Genomic DNA, 17603 nt, shown 5'->3' on the forward strand with positions numbered 1-17603 from the left:
AAGTTGGGACCCGCTGAAATACCCTGCTGGAATAGAAGGAAGTTGGGACCCGCTGAAATACCCTGCTGGAATAGAAGGAAGTTGGGACCCGCTGAGCCCAGACCCTTGCAACCCTTCAATATTAAAACAATATGTATAAAAACATTTTTTTAAAGAAGTTAAATCATTGATACTTCAGAATTTGTTCTTTTGGCAGTGAGCAGCGAATGGAAATTTTAAATCAACTGTAACCAAAAAATAAATGAACATCTTTGAGCCTGAGATTGCCAATTTAAAATGAAGGATGGAGCGGGGTTGATTTTGAAAAGGCAAAGATTTATATGGAATTCTTCTGCTTTTAATTCCACACCACCGCATATGCCACATCGATTACTGTATAAGGCTGAAATGAATGAAGGATGAATTAGAGGTAAAAAAAGAAAATATTGTAGCCCTATCATACAGTGGAGGCTGCTGAGGGGAGGATGGCTCATAATAATAGCTGGAACAGAGCAAATGGAATGGCATCAAACCATGTGTTCGATGCATTTGATACCATTCCAKTCATTCTGCTCAAACCATTACCACAAGCCCATCCTCCCCAATTAAGATGCGACCAACCTCCTGTGCCATCATACTGTCCTATTCCTTACAAATCTCTGTTATGTGGTGGTTGAATGTTATCCTCCGTTCATCCACATTGGTTGATAAACAAAACAGATACAACAGGAACTGGATTAAGTCGTAGTTGTCCCCCATAATGAAATCGGGGAGGGGACTGTGGATACGTCTCCGTCCGTTAGTACGRTTGTACGTTTGTCACACGATATCTCAGACAGCACTGGCCCGATTTTGACAAAACTTGGGTGAATGATGCGTCTTGCCATAGAGAGCCAATATTTACAAAATTGCATAATTCGTGGGGGACAACCAGCCAGACTGTACACCCCCTGTACTCTGGGGGACCAGCCAGACTGTACACCCCCTGTACTCTGGGGGACCAGCCAGACTGTACACCCCCTGTACTCTGGGGGACCCAGTGAATCTCACGAATAGTAATGCAGTTCGCACAAATATGTGTACGTATATATTCTATCTATTTACTCAAAAGGGTTTGAGGGGGGAATACTGTCAAGTTCTAGAAGCATTATTCATCATTCCACCTGAGTGGCTTTGTGATTAGCCTTTACTGGAAGGTTAGACAATCAGACAAAGAAGAGCTCTGCAAACAGAATGTAGCTCAGCTAACAGAGGAGAGAAACAGAGGTTTCTTCCCAAGTGACACCCTAGRCCCTTCATAGTGCACTACTTTTGACCATGGCCTGGTCAAAAGCAGTACACTATGGAAGAAAATTGGGTGCCATTTGGGATGCACACACAGAGAGGAGGCCTGATGCTTCGGATCCACTGACTTTATATTTCTACAGGCTCCAGACCTGCTCCTGGAGCCTGTAGAAATGGAGAAATAGAGGTAGAGATAGTCTGTTCTCTGTAATGTGCTCTACTTACAAATGATACATGAACCTACGCTAGACCAAGACAATGAATACCAGGCTGGGAGAGATAAAACATTTTTTTAAATTATTATAATCAAAATAAATATTATATCTTAAAAAGTCTGGGAATCTAATTCTTATATCTATTTGTTAAGATTGAAAATGATCCTGAGTGGATATGTAGGCACATCTGACCTCTTGACCTGGATGTAAATCTGACCCACTGATCTAGAGCGCTCTCCTATCCACTTCTTTCTCTTCCATCTTGTGTTGTAGCTGTACTCTACCCGTCAGTCTTACCTGTGCTGTAGAAGGTGAGGAAGAAGAGGAGGCAGCCGGTGACCAGGTTACCGAGGAAGGTGACCACACCACAGGTGATGCCCTCTGGCACGGGGTACACGGTTTCGATGAAGAGTTCAAAGAAGATGGGCACACTACTGTTGATGAAGATGCCCACCAGGATACAGGAGGTGTACAGGGTGGCTGCGGGGAAGAGGGGAGGGGGGTTAATCAATCAATCAATCATCACATTTTATAAAGCAGAGGACAGGGATTCATGGGTTAACCAATCAAATGTGACTTATAAAGCCCTTTTTACATCAACAGGTGTCAAAATATTTTACATATGGCACTTTAACTAGTACGAGATGACACTAGTCTAGTGTGACCATAAGAACAGTGTCACCATGAGAAGGCCTCCAAGTTCTCATTGTTACACATCAAAGCTTACTCATAATGTCATTCCAGCTAAGACAATGGTGGTTTAACAGTGGGTGGTGGATGGGGGGAAAAACACAGGCAAAACCACCTGCTGTGCAGCTTGTGTTTTCATGAGATTGACTACAGTTAGTTATTCTCAGGGCACAGGCAAATTGCGTTGGTAAGTGCCATATGCTGCTGGCCGATTCCCCCAGTGTGTGTGTGTGTGTGTGTGTGTGTGTGTGTGTGTGTGTGTGTGTGTGTGTGTGTGTATATATTTGTCCCCAATTTGCTTGTACGCATTTGTGTGTGTGTATGTGTGCGCACAGTGTCTGTGCGTGTGTCCGTGCTTGTGTGCCTGTGTGTCTTGGCCACCACTGATCGAGGTCTCAGCTGCTCTGAGGCCGAGCTCGGGGGCCCTGGGCTGGGGGAGGAGATTAAGCCATCACCGTGGAGCAGAGCATTGCTACATCCCAAATGGCACCCTWTTCCCTATAAAGCGCACTACTTTTGACCAGAGTACTATGGTAGTGCACTATATAAGGAATAGGGTACCATTTGGAACAGAACATGGCTCAGTCTCCTCCGTCTCCTTTATCACTGCAGATTGGGCCAAATCAACTCCTCATTAGCCAGCACCGCTCTAAATCACAATGCTGCCTCAGAGGACCCAGCCTGCCTGCCTGCCTGCATGCCTGCCTGCCGCTGTCACAGAGGAACTGAGGCGATGCCACTGCACTGACGACACAGTCATCAAATCCGGAAAGAATATCCCCTCTTCCCTCTCATCATCCCTTTGTTCAACCACCCCCGTCCTGCTCTAAGACAGGCTGGTATCAAACACAGACAACCTCTAGTGTCCCACGGCTGCTCTGTTCCTCCCACTCTGTCTCAGTCTCTCCCAGGTTGTAGCTAGTTGATCCCCAGGGGATGGTGCCGCTTCATCGCAACATTTTTGACTTTTCAGTAGAGGAAGTATGGTAGTAGAACCATGAAGAATGTGTCCAAGGGAAGACCCCACGCTGTCAGCGAATCCCTTCAAAAAAATTGTTGATCCCCTTAATTTTCTTCCAATTACGATCTTTTCTCATCGCTGCAACTCCCCAATGAGCTCGGGAGAGGTGAAGGTGGAGTCATGCGTCCTCTGAAACATGACCTGCCTAATGACGCTCTTTAACACCCGCCAGCTTAACCCAGAACCCAGCTGCACCAATGTGTTGGAGGAAACACRGTTCAACTGGCTACCGGGGTCAGCCTGCAGACACCCGGCCTAGGAGTCGCTAGAGCACGATGAGCSAAGTAAAGCCCCCTCGGCCCAACCCTCCCGTAACCAGGGCGATGCTGGGCCAAATGTACCACGGCCGGTTGTGGCACAGCCCAGGAATGAACCCGGGTCTAGAGTAACGTCTCTAGCACTGCGATGCAGTGCCTTAGACCACTGCGCCACTCGGGAGGCCAGCGAATCACTATTACATGAATGATAATAGATGTCGTTGAAGAACAAAACCAGTGAAGTTGTGTAAAAAACAGACACAGTATTATTCATTTAGTAAGTGCGCAAGCTGAGGATTTCAAAAAAGGGATAACAAAGAGAGGTGTGTAATGTGGAAGAGGCTCCTACCAGAGCTATGTATAATACCACCATGCACAGTACACCAGATGGATGGGCAATCCTGGGGTCTGTTAGCTTGGCACTGTCAGCCAGTAGCGAGAGGATTGAAAAAAATACTGATGACAAGCATGAAAATTATGATGGATGAGAATGCTTAGAGCTGGTGAATGTGAAGTTCATATGTTTGTTTGTTTCAAGGGAAACTGCTAATGTGCTACTGCATCGCAGTCCATATCTGCCCTGAGATTGGAGGGTTGGGAGTTCCATCCCCGAGTCATACCAAAGACTGTACAAATGGGACATATGCTTGGCCCTGCGATAGACAAGAGTCCTGTCCAGGCGGTGTACTTGTACATCAATCTGCCTCACGCTACAGAAACAGGAGATGTACTTGCTTTACTCGGTCCATGCGTCCCTTCCTACATCTAAAGGACAAGTCTGCTATTGAAGTATCCATTGAAGTATCCATTGTGGCTCTAGGATTCTCTGGAAACCATGCTCTACTAGGCCTACCTGCAGTGGAGGGTAGGTGTGTGAGCCTGGTCAGGCAGGTTAATGTGAACCAGGTGGAGGCCAGGGAAGCACCAGCCATCATCAGGACCAGGATGAGCTTCAGCATGCCCCGGATAGAATCTGCAAACCTGGGGAGAGACAGAGATGGAGGTAGTAAACCTGGAGAGAGACAGAGATGGAGGTAGTAAACCTGGAGAGAGACAGAGATGGAGGTAGTAAACCTGGAGAGAGAAGAGAGATGGAGGTAGTAAACCTGGAGAGAGAGAGAGATGGAGGTAGTAAACCTGGAGAGAGACAGAGATGGAGGTAGTAAACCTGGAGAGAAGACAGAGATGGAGGTAGTAAACCTGGAGGAGACAGAGACGGAGGTGTAAACCTGGAGAGAGACAGAGCGGAGGTGTAAACCTGGAGAGAGACAGAGACGAGGTAGTAAACCTGGAGAGAGACAGAGACGGAGGTAGTAAACCTGGAGAGAGACAGAGACGGAGGTAGTAAACCTGGAGAGAGACAGAAGATGGAGGTAGTAAACCTGGAGAGAGACAGATGGAGGTAGTAAACCTGGAGAGAGACAGAGATGGAGGTAGTACTGGAGGAGACAGATGAAGTAGTAAACCTAGAGAGAGACAGATGAAGTAGTAAACCTAGAGGAGACAGATGAAGGTAGTAAACCTAGAGAGAGACAGATGGAGGTAGTAAACCTAGAGAGAGACAGGTGGTAGTAAACCTAGAGAGACAGTGGAGGTAGTAAACCTAGAGAGACAGATGGAGGTAGTAAACCTGGAGAGAGACAGATGGAGGTAGTAACTGGAGAGAGACAGAGATGGAGGTAGTAAACCTGGAGAGAGACAGAGATGGAGGTAGTAAACCTGGAGAGAGACAGAGATGGAGGTAGTAAACCTGGAGAGAGACAGAATGAAGGTAGTAACCTGGAGAGAGCAGAGATGGAGGTAGTAAACCTGGAGAGAGACAGAGATGGAGGTAGTAAACCTGGAGAGAGACAGAGATGGAGGTAGTAAACCTGGAGAGAGACAGATGGAGGTAGTAAACCTGGAGAGAGACAGAGATGGAGGTAGTAACCTGGAGAGAGACAGAGATGGAGGTAGTAAACCTGGAGAGAGACAGAGATGGAGGTAGTAAACCTGGAGAGAGACAGAGATGAGGTAGTAAACCTGGAGAGAGACAGAGATGGAGGTAGTAAACCTGGAGAGAGACAGAGATGGAGGTAGTAAACCTGGAGAGAGACAGAGATGGAGGTAGTAAACCTGGAGAGAGACAGAGATGGAGGTAGTAAACCTGGAGAGAGACAGAGATGGAGGTAGTAAACCTGGAGAGAGACAGATGGAGGTAGTAAACCTGGAGAGAGACAGATGGAGGTAGTAACCTGGAGAGAGACAGATGGGTAGTAAACTGGAGAGAGACATGGAGTAGTAAACTGGAGAGAGACAGATGGAGGTAGTAAACCTAGAGAGAGACAGATGGAGGTAGTAAACCTGGAGCACACACATAGAAACGGATTGTTTTTAAACAACAACAAATCAACAACTAAACGCGTACAACATTGCCTACTTTTGGTATGTTTCAAAAATGGCCTAAAGGAAAACTTAATATTTTGGTATTTTCTTCCATTAGTGCACTGTTGATACGGTCCCAAATTGTTTTGCATGTCAGGAGTCAAGTTTTCAAGATATTTTCTTTCAAGAAGCAATGTGTCACCCGCCACTCATCATGATGATGATGCAAATCATGGCATGCTTCAAACCACAACAAAGAGTGTAAACAAGTCTCAGGGTGACTTATGTGCCTCCATGTCACCATCGATAAAAGAGAAGCAGTCATGGTGTCAGGAGATGTAGCTGTCCTGGTTACAACTGGTGACAGCTTACAGCGATACACCATGATATGAGTTGTGTCATTTAGATCACCAGTGACTGTGAAGCAAGCAGGCAGATATTTGATGTCGGCTACTCCCTATCCATCCAGACATGCTTTATAAACAAAGCCTCGTGTTTTAGCGTTCAAAATCAAATCAAATTGTATTTGTCACATGCGCCGAATACAGCAGGTGCAGACCTTACAGTGAATACTTACTTACAAGCCCTAACCAACAACGTCGTTTAAAAAATTAAAAACACCCCGCCCCCCCAAAAATAAGAATAAGAAATAAAAGAAACAAAATAATGAAAGAGTAGCAGTAAAATAACAATAGCGAGGCAATATACATGGGGTACCGGTACAGAGTCAATGTGCAGGGGCACCGGTTTGTCGAGGTAATATGTACATGTACACTACCGTTCAAAAGTTTGGGGTCACTTAGGAATGTCCTTGGTTTTGAAAAAATAAATAAAAAAAATCCATTAAAATAACATCAAATTGATCAGAAATCAGTGTAGACATTGTTAATGTTGTAAATGACTAGCATCCTGGAGTCGTCTCTTCACTGTTGACGTTGAGACTGATGTTCTGCGGGTACTATTTAATGAAGCTGCCAGTTGAGGACTTGTGAGGCGTCTGTTTCTCTAACTAGACACTAATGTACTTGTCCTCTTGCTCAGTTGTGCCCCGGGCCACGCACTCCTCTTTCTATTCTGGTTAGAGCCAGTTTGCGCGTTCTGTGAAGGGAGTAGTACACAGCGTTGTACGAGATCTTCCGTTTCTTGGCAATTTCTCGCACGGAATAGCCTTCGTTTCTCAGGACAAGAATAGACTGGCGAGTTTCAGAAGAAAGTTCTTTGTTTCTAGCCTTTTTGAGCCTGTAACGAACCCACAAATGCTGATGCTCCAGATACTCAACTAGTCTAAAGAAGGCCAGTTTTATTGCTTCTTTAACCAGGACAGTTTTCAGCTGTGCTAACATAATTGCAAAAGGATTTTCTAATGATCAATTAGCCTTTTAAAATGATAKACTTGGATTAGCTAACACAACGTGCCATTGGAACACAGGAGTGATGGTTGCTGATAATGGACCTCTGTACGCCTATGTAAATATTCCATTAAAAAATCTGCAGTTTCCAGCTACAATAGTCATTTACAACATTAACAATGTCTACACTGTATTTCTGATCAATTTGATATAAATTTAAATGGACAAAAAATTTGCATTTCTTTCAAAAACAAGGACATTTCTAAGTGACCCTAAACTTTTGAACAGTAGTGTAGGTAGAATTATTAAAGTGACTATGCATAGATAATAACAGAGAGTAGCAGCAGTGAGGAGGGGGGGGGGGCAATTAGTCTGGGTAGCCATTTAATTAGATGTTCCTCTCTCAACAGGTGTTGAACTATCCCCCCTAACAAGTAGGCTTGGGCAATATATCGTTTATTCCATATACAGGGGATATTTTGAAATATCGATGGTATGATTTTCAATACCGTAAACACATTGTTTTATTGTAAATTGTTTTGGGGTTGAGGGCAACCCCACATCGGCGAGGGCTGCGTGCTACGCCACTGATTAACTATTAGTTAAGTATAACTATAAGTAATGTAAGATGTGTRAAATAAATTTMATCAAACTCAGGGCTCCAGCTATGCATTTGGTTTGCTATGGAAGTGGCTAGATGTCAATATCAAGCTTCTTGGTTACAGCAGAGATTTTTAATCCCCTCTTGGATCAAGATCCCTGTTGACAATATACACTGCTCAAAAAAATAAAGGGAACACTAAAATAACACATCCTAGATCTGAATGAATGAAATATTCTTATTAAATACTTTTTTCTTTACATAGTTGAATGTGCTGACAACAAAATCACACAAAAATATCAAGAAAATCAAATTTATCAACCCATGGAGGTCTGGATTTGGTGTCACACTCAAAATTAAAGTGGAAAACCACACTACAGCGGGTCCAACTTTGATGTAATGTCCTAAAAACAGTCAAAATGAGGCTCAGTAGTGTGTGTGCCTCCACGTGCCTGTATGACCTCCCTACAACGCCTGGGCATGCTCCTGATGAGGTGGCGGATGGTCTCCTGAGGGATCTCCTCCCAGACCTGGACTAAAGCATCCGCCAACTCCTGGACAGTCTGTGGTGCAACGTGCATGGTGGATGGAGCGAAGACATGATGTCCCAGATGTGCTCAATTGGATTCAGGTCTGGGAACGGTCCATAGCATCAATGCCTTCCTCTTGCAGGAACTGCTGACACACTCCAGCCACATGAGGTCTAGCATTGTCTTGCATTAGGAGGAACCCAGGGCAACCGCACCAGCATATGGTCTCACAAGGGGTCTGAGGATCTCACTCGGTACCTAATGGCAGTCAGGCTACCTCTGGCGAGCACATGGAGGGCTGTGCGGCCCCCCAAAGAAATGCCACCCCACACCATGACTGACCCACCGCCAAACCGGTCATGCTGGAGGATGTTGCAGGCAGAAGAACGTTCTCCACGGCGTCTCCAGACTCTGTCACATGTGCTCAGTGTGAACCTGCTTTCATCTGTGAAGAGCACAGGGCGCCATAGCGAATTTGCCAATCTTGGTGTTCTTTGGCAAATGCCAAACGTCCTGCACGGTGTTGGCTGTAAGCACAACCCCCACCTGTGGACGTCGGGCCCTCATACCACCCTCATGGAGTCTGTTTCTGACCGTTTGAGCAGACACATGCACATTTGTGCCTGCTGGAGGTCATTTTGCAGGGCTCTGGCAGTGCTCCTCCTTGCACAAAGGCGGAGGTAGCGGTCCTGCTGCTGGGTTGTGCCCTCCTACGGCCTCCTCCACGTCTCATGATGTACTGGCCTGTCTCCTGGTAGTGCCTCCATGCTCTGTACACTACGCTGACAGACACACCAAACCTCTTGCCACAGCTCGCATTGATGTGCCATCCTGGATGAGCTGCCCTACCTGAGCCACTTGTGTAGGTTGTAGACTCCGTCTCATGCTACCACTAGAGTGAAAGCACCGCCAGCATTCAAAAGTGACCAAAACATCAGCCAGGAAGCATAGGAACTGAGAAGTGGTCTGTGGTCACCACCTGCAGAACCACTCCTTTATTGGGGGTGTCTTGCTAATTGCCTATAATTCCACCTGTTGTCTATTCCATTTGCCACAACAGCATGTGAAATTTATTGTCAATCAGTGTTGCTTCCTAAGTGGACAGTTTGATTTCACAGAAGTGTGATTGACTTGGAGTTACATTGTGTTGTTTAAGTGTTCCCTTTATTTTTTTGAGCAGTGTATATTATATATATTTTAAATAGTGTTAGTAAGTTTTAGAAATAGTGTTTGCCCCTTGTACTGTATGCACTTCTGGTAACACTGTATACCCCGGTATGGTACAGAAATTGTATGAAAATATGGATACTGCCCAACCCTACTGACAAGGTTACTCCTGGACTGACAAGGTTTACTCCTGGACTGACAAGGTTTACTCCTGGACTGACAAGGTTTACTCCTGGACTGACAAGGTTTACTCCTGGACTGACAAGGTTTACTCCTGGACTGACAAGGTTTACTCCTAACTGTTCGACATCACACATATTGAAGCTCGTAGTGGAAAGACACTAATTGCCTTTGTTTTGTTGTGCTCAGACAAGATGCTTCAGAAATATTGTTCAACCCAACAAAGAACTATTTGTGAAAAAGCACCCGCAGGAAATGTTGGATTTGTCAAACAGTCTCTCAGAGTTCAATAAAACTGTAGCAGGGAAATACGTTTTGGACAGCCTCACAGACAACAAAACTATTTAGCTTCAAACCATTTATTTTGCACTGTCTGTGTGTGGCTAGGAACCATATGTCACTCAGACTGTCTGATCGTATGACCCCCATAGTGTTCTGTCTCAGTGAAGAATACATCTAGGATCGACTTTCTATTCATGYATGGACAGAGCAGTCTGCCTAACATACGGCCTAACATGTACCCTTTGGAAGAAAACACAACAGGGATGCTGGGCCATGGAAGGAGGTGCTTTGGCAGGGACAGGCAAGCACTGCCCAGCCCAGTCTSCTCTCTCATTCCCCAGCCAAAGCCAGCCTCTGCTCCTACCCATCTGCCACTAGCTCCAACTCTCCCCTGGCTGTGCCAGAGACTACAGCCCTGCACCTACCCAGTCAACCCCTCTCCTCTCTGGGTAGAGGACCACAGCTAAGTCCTCTACCCAACCAGCACCAGTATCATATTCTATACGCAACCTACACCCAGCCAAACCCTTGTCTCACTGGGTAGAGGAGCACAGTTAATGGTCCCCTACATCAGTGGTTCCCAAACCTCTCCTCAGGGACCCGCAGCCATTCCATGTATTTGATCTATTCCAGAGCTAGAACACCTGATTCAACTTGTCATCTATCATCAAGCCATTGAATAGGTAAGCCAGGTGAGTTAGTTCGGGGCTATTACAAAATAGTGAAATGTCTGGGGTCTCCGAGAAGAGGTTTGAGAACCACTACCCTACACCACCAGTATCATAATTACTATCACCCCTCTCACATCTAATTTGTTTACTGACACCTGCAATAAATGCAGCATGCATCTAAGTAGTATATTTCAAGACTCCTTTATGCCCTATAATGTCAGCTGACAAGACTGGAGCATACTGTACACCTATCTTGCTGTGAGGTAATGTCTAAATTAAAAGCACATCAATAACAGCTGTGTCAGATTTATTGGCTAGAAGATAGTGACGCTTAAATCTCCTCTGGCATCAGATTTTATTTTGTGCATTCTCCTCTGGCTAACTGCAGGAATAATTCAATTCTGATTCCATTTGATATTATCATTATTAGGTCTATTTGTCTCCATTCTGTACCAAGACAAGGGCATGTACTGAATGAACAAACCAGTCTGATAGATGGCCGTAATGATATCACTGACAGACAACGGCCAAAACAAATTCAGTTATTTCCATTTCCCATATTAAATATCTTGTTTACCCCTCGTTTATCTAAGATAAATACCTGATCATCTCTCAGGTCTCTAGTGGCAGTTAATGTGGTTAAAAACTCTTCCACCTCCCTCCCTCCCTTCCCTCCTGCCTCCCTCCCTTCCCCTCTGCCTCCCTCCCTTCCCCTCTGCCTCCCTCCCTTCCCCTCTGCCTCCCTCCCTTCCCCTGTGTCGCTCCTCAGGTTGATAATGGGACTTGGCTTATAATGGTGGGGATAATGTTTGACAAAGGATAATGGGAGGTGGTTATTATTATTAATTTCCACCAGCTCTGTTCTGTTCCAGGTATGGTCTTAAAGCAGCAGTTTCACACCAACCACAAGCTGCTGGCCGACAATTAAACGGCGCAGGCTCATTTGTCAAATGTGTCTCTGACACACGACACACACACAGACAGACACAGACAGACAGACACACACACACACAGACAGACACACACAGACAGACACAGACAGACACACACACAGACAGACACAGACAGACACACACACACAGACAGACACAGACAGACACACACACACAGACAGACACACCTCTGAGCACCTGTCGCTAATTGCCCCCACAGTGACAAATACTGCCATCCATCTAGTGGTGGGAGCATCTCAGGGGGAAGAAATATTAGGAAGCATGTGTGTGTGTTGGGGAGTGAGTGTGTTTGGCTATCACAAAGCCCTCCCGGGAAGCAAACCACTTAGTATTTGCAACCATAACACCTGCAGCAAAAGTTCTTGAATTTCTGCTGCCTGTGGCAAGCTGCTCTCTGATGTGTGTGTGGTGTAAGGTGAGACAGAGGTGTGTTATAACTTACGTTCAGGCACGAGAGAGAGTGTGTGTGTGTGTGTGTGTGTGTGGTGTGTGTGTGTCTGTGTGTGTGTGTGTGCGTGTGTGTGTGTGTGTGTGTGTGTGATGAATATGTGTGAACTTTCCAATTTGTAAGTCGCTCTGGATAAGAGCGTCTGCTAAATGACTTAAATGTAAATGTAAATGTGTGTGTGTGTGCGTGTGCTCTGTACTGTAACTCAGCAGCTCCATCAACACCAAACCGTCAGGCAAATGATCATTAATGGTTCCACAAAGGACCCAGTATTATAGAGGTAAACAGGGGCATCTGCTACTGTGCTTCCCAAACACAACACATCACCAATCACAGCAAAACCCAAACAAACACATACATGGAACGCAACCCCACCCGAAGCACCGCTCTGCTCAGATCAGCTCCCCAAGCTAACCGCCAACAGACGCCCAATTAAGTCAGACGTGAGAAGGAAGCCAATCAACTGGCTGACTGAGACTCTTTAATGAGTTAGTTTCTGTTTCTCTGCCATGACATCAACATCTACTGAGGTTGCAAACATAAGCAAACCTTACCCAACCCTGATTAACCATGGATCTATACTTAARACACAATAGTTTGTTAGATAGCTCCAGTCCACTCCAGCCTATACCAAGAACAGAACAGTTCCATGAATCAAGGCTSGAGTTATGGCCTAGTTTTCCTAATTACAGCGTTGTGAGACTTTGGCCCTGCCTGGAAGTGCTGATTGGACCGGGCGATGAGCATATACATGTCAGCTGGACGACGGATCCCTTCCTTTTGCAGAGTCCACAGTTTGGGGCCTACGGTGCGTCAGTCTATCCATCAGCTAGAGAGATGTGGCCCATTGCATTAGCATTCACTTACTCACCTCTGTCTATCACAACAACCATGGATTTAATACACTAAGAGAGATGGAGGGAAGGAGTGGATGAGGTGAGCTAAGGGGTTTGAGACTGCGGGCGCCTCCCAAATTGCACCCTTTTCCCTATGTAGTGGACAACTTTTGACCAGAGCTCATAGACATTTAGGACACACCCTGAGACTCCTACCCCCCTCCAATACCACTAAACATAGTAATGTTTCAAGAAAGTGAGAGAACCAGACTGGAATGCAGCATAAGCAGACAGAGTAATAGACTCATTTATTCCTGTGAACATGCTTAGTAATGGGTTTCTAGTTGCTAATCTTGTTGACAGGCCTTGGAGGCAGAGCCAAAGCTATTACGACCAAACATGGGCCGTGTATTTTCATGCATACTTAATCTGAAGATACTAAGCGAGTGTATGGAGTTCACGATAAATGCTTATCCTCCAATTTGACGGCTCACCTGGTCCAAGGAGATGGTTTAGGACTGAAATGATGAGACAGGCTTATTAATGGGAAGATCTCTCCTCACACATCGCTGGACAGAGCTAGCTGTTGGTAGTCAGGCTCAGTCCAAGCCCAGCCTACCTTCAGTCTGTACTGGGCCTACTCCAGACAACCTCTAACTAGAAGCCGGATTCACCGTTGAGATAAGCACACTCAACTCAGACTTTCACAAAATTAATTCAGTGACGTCAATAGGAGAAAATCTGAGTTCAGCGAACGGATCTCAAGTCAGAAAACTGTCCGGGGCCTTTCAGTACATCAAATATCTGACACCCCATCAGGGGTTATTTGTGGGCACATTCAGGTCAAGTCATGCTACAATGCTAAACCACATGGAAATGGTCTGCTGTTTCTGTTGCTTACCTGGCCATGGCCACTCCAAACACACAGCCGCCCACAATGGACCAGAACCCGATCCAGCCAGCATCCACCTTGAGAGACAGACAGAGAGAGAGAGAGAGAGAGAGAGAGAGAGAGAGAGATAGATGGATACAAAAGGAGAGATCGAGAGAGAATGAGGGTATTGACAGAGAACGAGATAGCAAGGAAGAGAGTGTGGAAGTGAGAATGAGAGACAGAAAGAGAGGAGCATTATTCCATGTTCAGCATGCCAAACACGGCTCAGGGGACCGAGGCTAAACAGAGAGCAGGCACTGTGTCTGAAGACTGGGGAAAACGGTCAATCAAGCCCAGGGTAAATTGCAACCCTGTATTCTGATAGTGGTGGGAGTCAATGGCTGGTGGTGTCAATGTGATGATTCATCACAGACAAACGCCTGCTCTGACAGATGGAGAAGAAAAAACAGACATTATGACCAGGGTCTTGTTCTGTAGGGAGAAAACAGAGCAAAGCAGGGAAACACTACCACAACTTGCCCAATAGGAAGAGAGATGTTAGATTTGTGTTGCAAAAGGTTTTTCTACAGTGTTCCCTACTGAAGCATTCACCAGGGTCTACTGCTGCAGCATCAGCATGAGAGACTGACTGCATCACAGACGGAGGCCAATGTGTCACCCACACAACACACACACCTCTCTGGGGAAGCTGAGTGCCAATGAAGGTGTGCTGCGGTTCACATCAATCTACCTTACGCTATAACTCAGGTATAAAAAAAGAGGAGCCACGTTGAAAGAGGCCAGATGTGAGTATAAACAAGATGAGACCAGAATGTAAATAAAGCATCTAGAGGCCTTTTCTGAAACTTTCTTGAAAAAGTACAAAGGTTGTGAAGCTGAATGCAAATCGTTCTGCATGCTATTTAGGTGTCAGGGGAAGAGATCAAGCATTTTGTGTGTGTGTGTGTGTGTGTGTGTGTGTGTGTGTGTGTGTGTGTGTGTGTGTGTGTGTGTGTTGTGTGTGTGTGTGTGGGTGTGTGTGTGGTTAATTAACTGCAATATGTCTCAGTCCTAGATGCAAGCCGTACAGGCCTGATTTGTCCGTGCTCAGCTTAATAATCATGCGCGTTGTTACTACTGTGTCAATAACCAGGAAATGGTTTCCGTGCCGAAGTTATGTATGGTGTGGAAGCCAGGGCTTCAGGCTCCTGGCACATTCACTTATTTGTCTTTCTTTAATTTTCTCTTGTTTCTGAGCCTTTTAGGCCAGTAATCATGGCACTTACCCGTGGGTGTCGCACGACACGATGGCATTGCCATGCTAATTTATTCAGAGGTAACCAAGGAGAGCATCAAAAGACACCACGGAAGTTAGTTGGTACACTGTATGCCTGCCTGCCTGCCTGTCTGGAGGCATAACCAACCACCACTCGGACTGGGCCCATAGCCACAAAGCATTTAAGAGTAGGAGTGCTAATCTAGGATCAGGTTTCCTCTCGTATACATTATTATTTCAAAGTCAAAATCGATCCTAGCTTAACACTCCTTCTCTGAGATGCATAAAGGTTACAGTTCACCGTCTGTCTGGAAGCAGCAGAATTAACCACCACAGCTAGATGTAACTCTAGATCAGGAAAAGTACCAGGAGTTCACAACAGTGACTTTCTCAGTGCAGAAAGCCTCTCTGTAATCAGAAAGCTGAAGCCACTGCTGTGCTTTCAGGTGAAGTATCAACTTTCAGAGTTTTTTTCCTGCGTAGGGACTTAATGTTTACTCTCCATTAACAGAGCAATTACATATGAGTGATTAACGCAGTGTGGGACCTTGTTCTTAAAGCAATGCTAATTACGTACAGCGACACAGAGCTACGTGCCTCAGGACACTGTCTTGCCTAGCACTGGGCTGGGTGTCTGGAGGGAGGAAGGGCTCCTGCAGAGTTCAGACAATAGCCCAGGTTTACCTCAGCCTCATCTCCTCAACACTTCCCAAGTCACGTTCCAAACTCCAGCCCCTTCAGCCATCCCATCCCTCCACCTGTCCCCAGCATACTACTCTCTCATGACATATCCCCAGCTGCTGCCCCATACATGTCTATTATTTATAGGATCACTTCCCTTCCCCGTGAGGAGAGGAGACACCGGTTGTGTCCCAAATAGCACCCTATTCCAGAGGCCTATGGGAATAGGCTGCCATTTGGGATGCACKCARAGTGTGGAGAGGGACGCTATGGGATGTCACAGAATGCATTCTGTCAGCAGGAAGAAAGGGTCACCTTAGAGACACTGCAAACGGACACTACTCATCAGCTAGGCAGCGTGGTGGTTGACACTGTTATTGCCACTGGTGGGTGAACCACCTTAGGTGGGACAGCTACAAAATGAACAGGAAACAATCTCAGAAGGCTGGGAGGAAGGTTGGGACGGTGGATGTGAGGCTTTGTGCGTTCTGGGAAAGACAGGATGACGCAGAGGTGAAAAACAAAGTAGACACCTTCACAGATTTTCTTTGTATAAAAAAATTCTCTGGCTGCTTTGTCTGCACACACACACACACACACACACACACACACACACACCCCTCCCCTGTGGGTGGATGTACTACATGGCGGCAGATTGAAACCAGTGTTTGATATCTGCAGAACAGAGCCTGTTAATGGGAATGCAGAGAACAGCACGGCCGCTGCAATGGCTGGAGGGACACGGCAGCAGTAAGATTGGCAAGTGGCATTTGAGTGGAGAAGTGGAGAGCAGCTGGGAGGTGATTGGAAGGCAGTGAAGGGGGACGAGGGGCTAAAGCAGCGCCTCTGTATTGATCGCCTCGCTGCAGAGAGAGAGAGAGAGCTGTGTCTGGGATGACAGTGGGACCGCACAGCGTGTAGTGTAGAGGGAGACAGAGTGTGTGTGTGTACCCACTTTGTCAGCACTGTTTTCCTCTTGATCCCTGACCTAAATACATTTAGTATGTGTGTCAGACTGTCACATCTATAGAGATATCATGTCACACCTTATATCTACCCTCATTGTATTCCTCAATGCATGTTGCTGCTGATAGCATCTTATCAGAATATGGTCATGGTTTGTTGGRGCCAAGGCACCTTGCAGGCTGTATGGGATCGGAAGTTAGGGAGGCTAATGTGTTTTACAGTAGTGTGTGGTTTGCAATGTGAAACTCTAAAATCAAGATCAAACATAAAACATACTGAAAGTCAAACTTACACTCCTTACATTCTGAGGAGTGAATGCTGCRGTAGTGATGCATTTTAACAACTCTGTTTCTAAGTTTTGAGCCTGGGAAAAACTCTGTACAGAGTTTAGGTAAGGCAGCATCTTTGTGACACCATCTTTAGACAGCCAGATAAAGGCAACTTGGATGAGAAAAGTTCCTTAACATTTCCTTTTGACGACAAATGCAACTGTACCATACGTCTGGCACCAGTCAACATGGCACTCCGTGCTTTTCTCCTACCCCACGAATAAACTACTCGCATCGCGCACTCTTGACTCCACCGTGCTTGCCTAACTTATCTAGCTGCCACAGCCATTATTTTCCTTGCATACAGGCCCGCATCGGATACCTTTTTGCATTCTGAAGTTGCTACCCAAGCGGGCTGATGGTTCGATATTCTCATGTCTTGACCCAGTCGTTCATTCTAATCGTTCTATGCATTCAATGTTGCTATGTAACACAAATCAGTGGCATGTAGCTAGCTGAGATTCAATGTTGCTATGTAACACAATCAGTGGCATGTAGCTAGCTGAGATTCAATGTTGCTATGTAACACAAATCAGTGGCATGTAGCTAGCTGAGATTCAATGTTGCTATGTAACACAAATCAGTGGCATGTAGTTAGCTGAGATTCAATGTTGCTATGTAACCAAATCAGTGGCATGTAGCTAGCTGAG

General features: G+C 45.8%; 1 protein-coding gene across 1 annotated transcript in view; it reads right to left on the bottom strand.

Moving 5' to 3' along the window:
* LOC111977202 (solute carrier family 49 member 4-like) overlaps positions 1-17603 on the bottom strand; it is a 78427-nt gene that overhangs the window by 8593 nt on the left and 52231 nt on the right. Inside the window, exons 6-8 of the mRNA XM_024006564.2 lie at positions 13729-13796; positions 4300-4427; positions 1776-1958 (exon numbers count right to left, since the gene is read on the bottom strand). Coding sequence (XP_023862332.1) covers positions 1776-1958; positions 4300-4427; positions 13729-13796 — 379 coding nt within the window. The remainder of the gene's footprint in view (positions 1-1775; positions 1959-4299; positions 4428-13728; positions 13797-17603) is intronic.

Source organism: Salvelinus sp. IW2-2015, linkage group LG2 (assembly GCF_002910315.2).
Source record: "Salvelinus sp. IW2-2015 linkage group LG2, ASM291031v2, whole genome shotgun sequence".
Taxonomy (NCBI): domain Eukaryota; kingdom Metazoa; phylum Chordata; class Actinopteri; order Salmoniformes; family Salmonidae; genus Salvelinus; species Salvelinus sp. IW2-2015.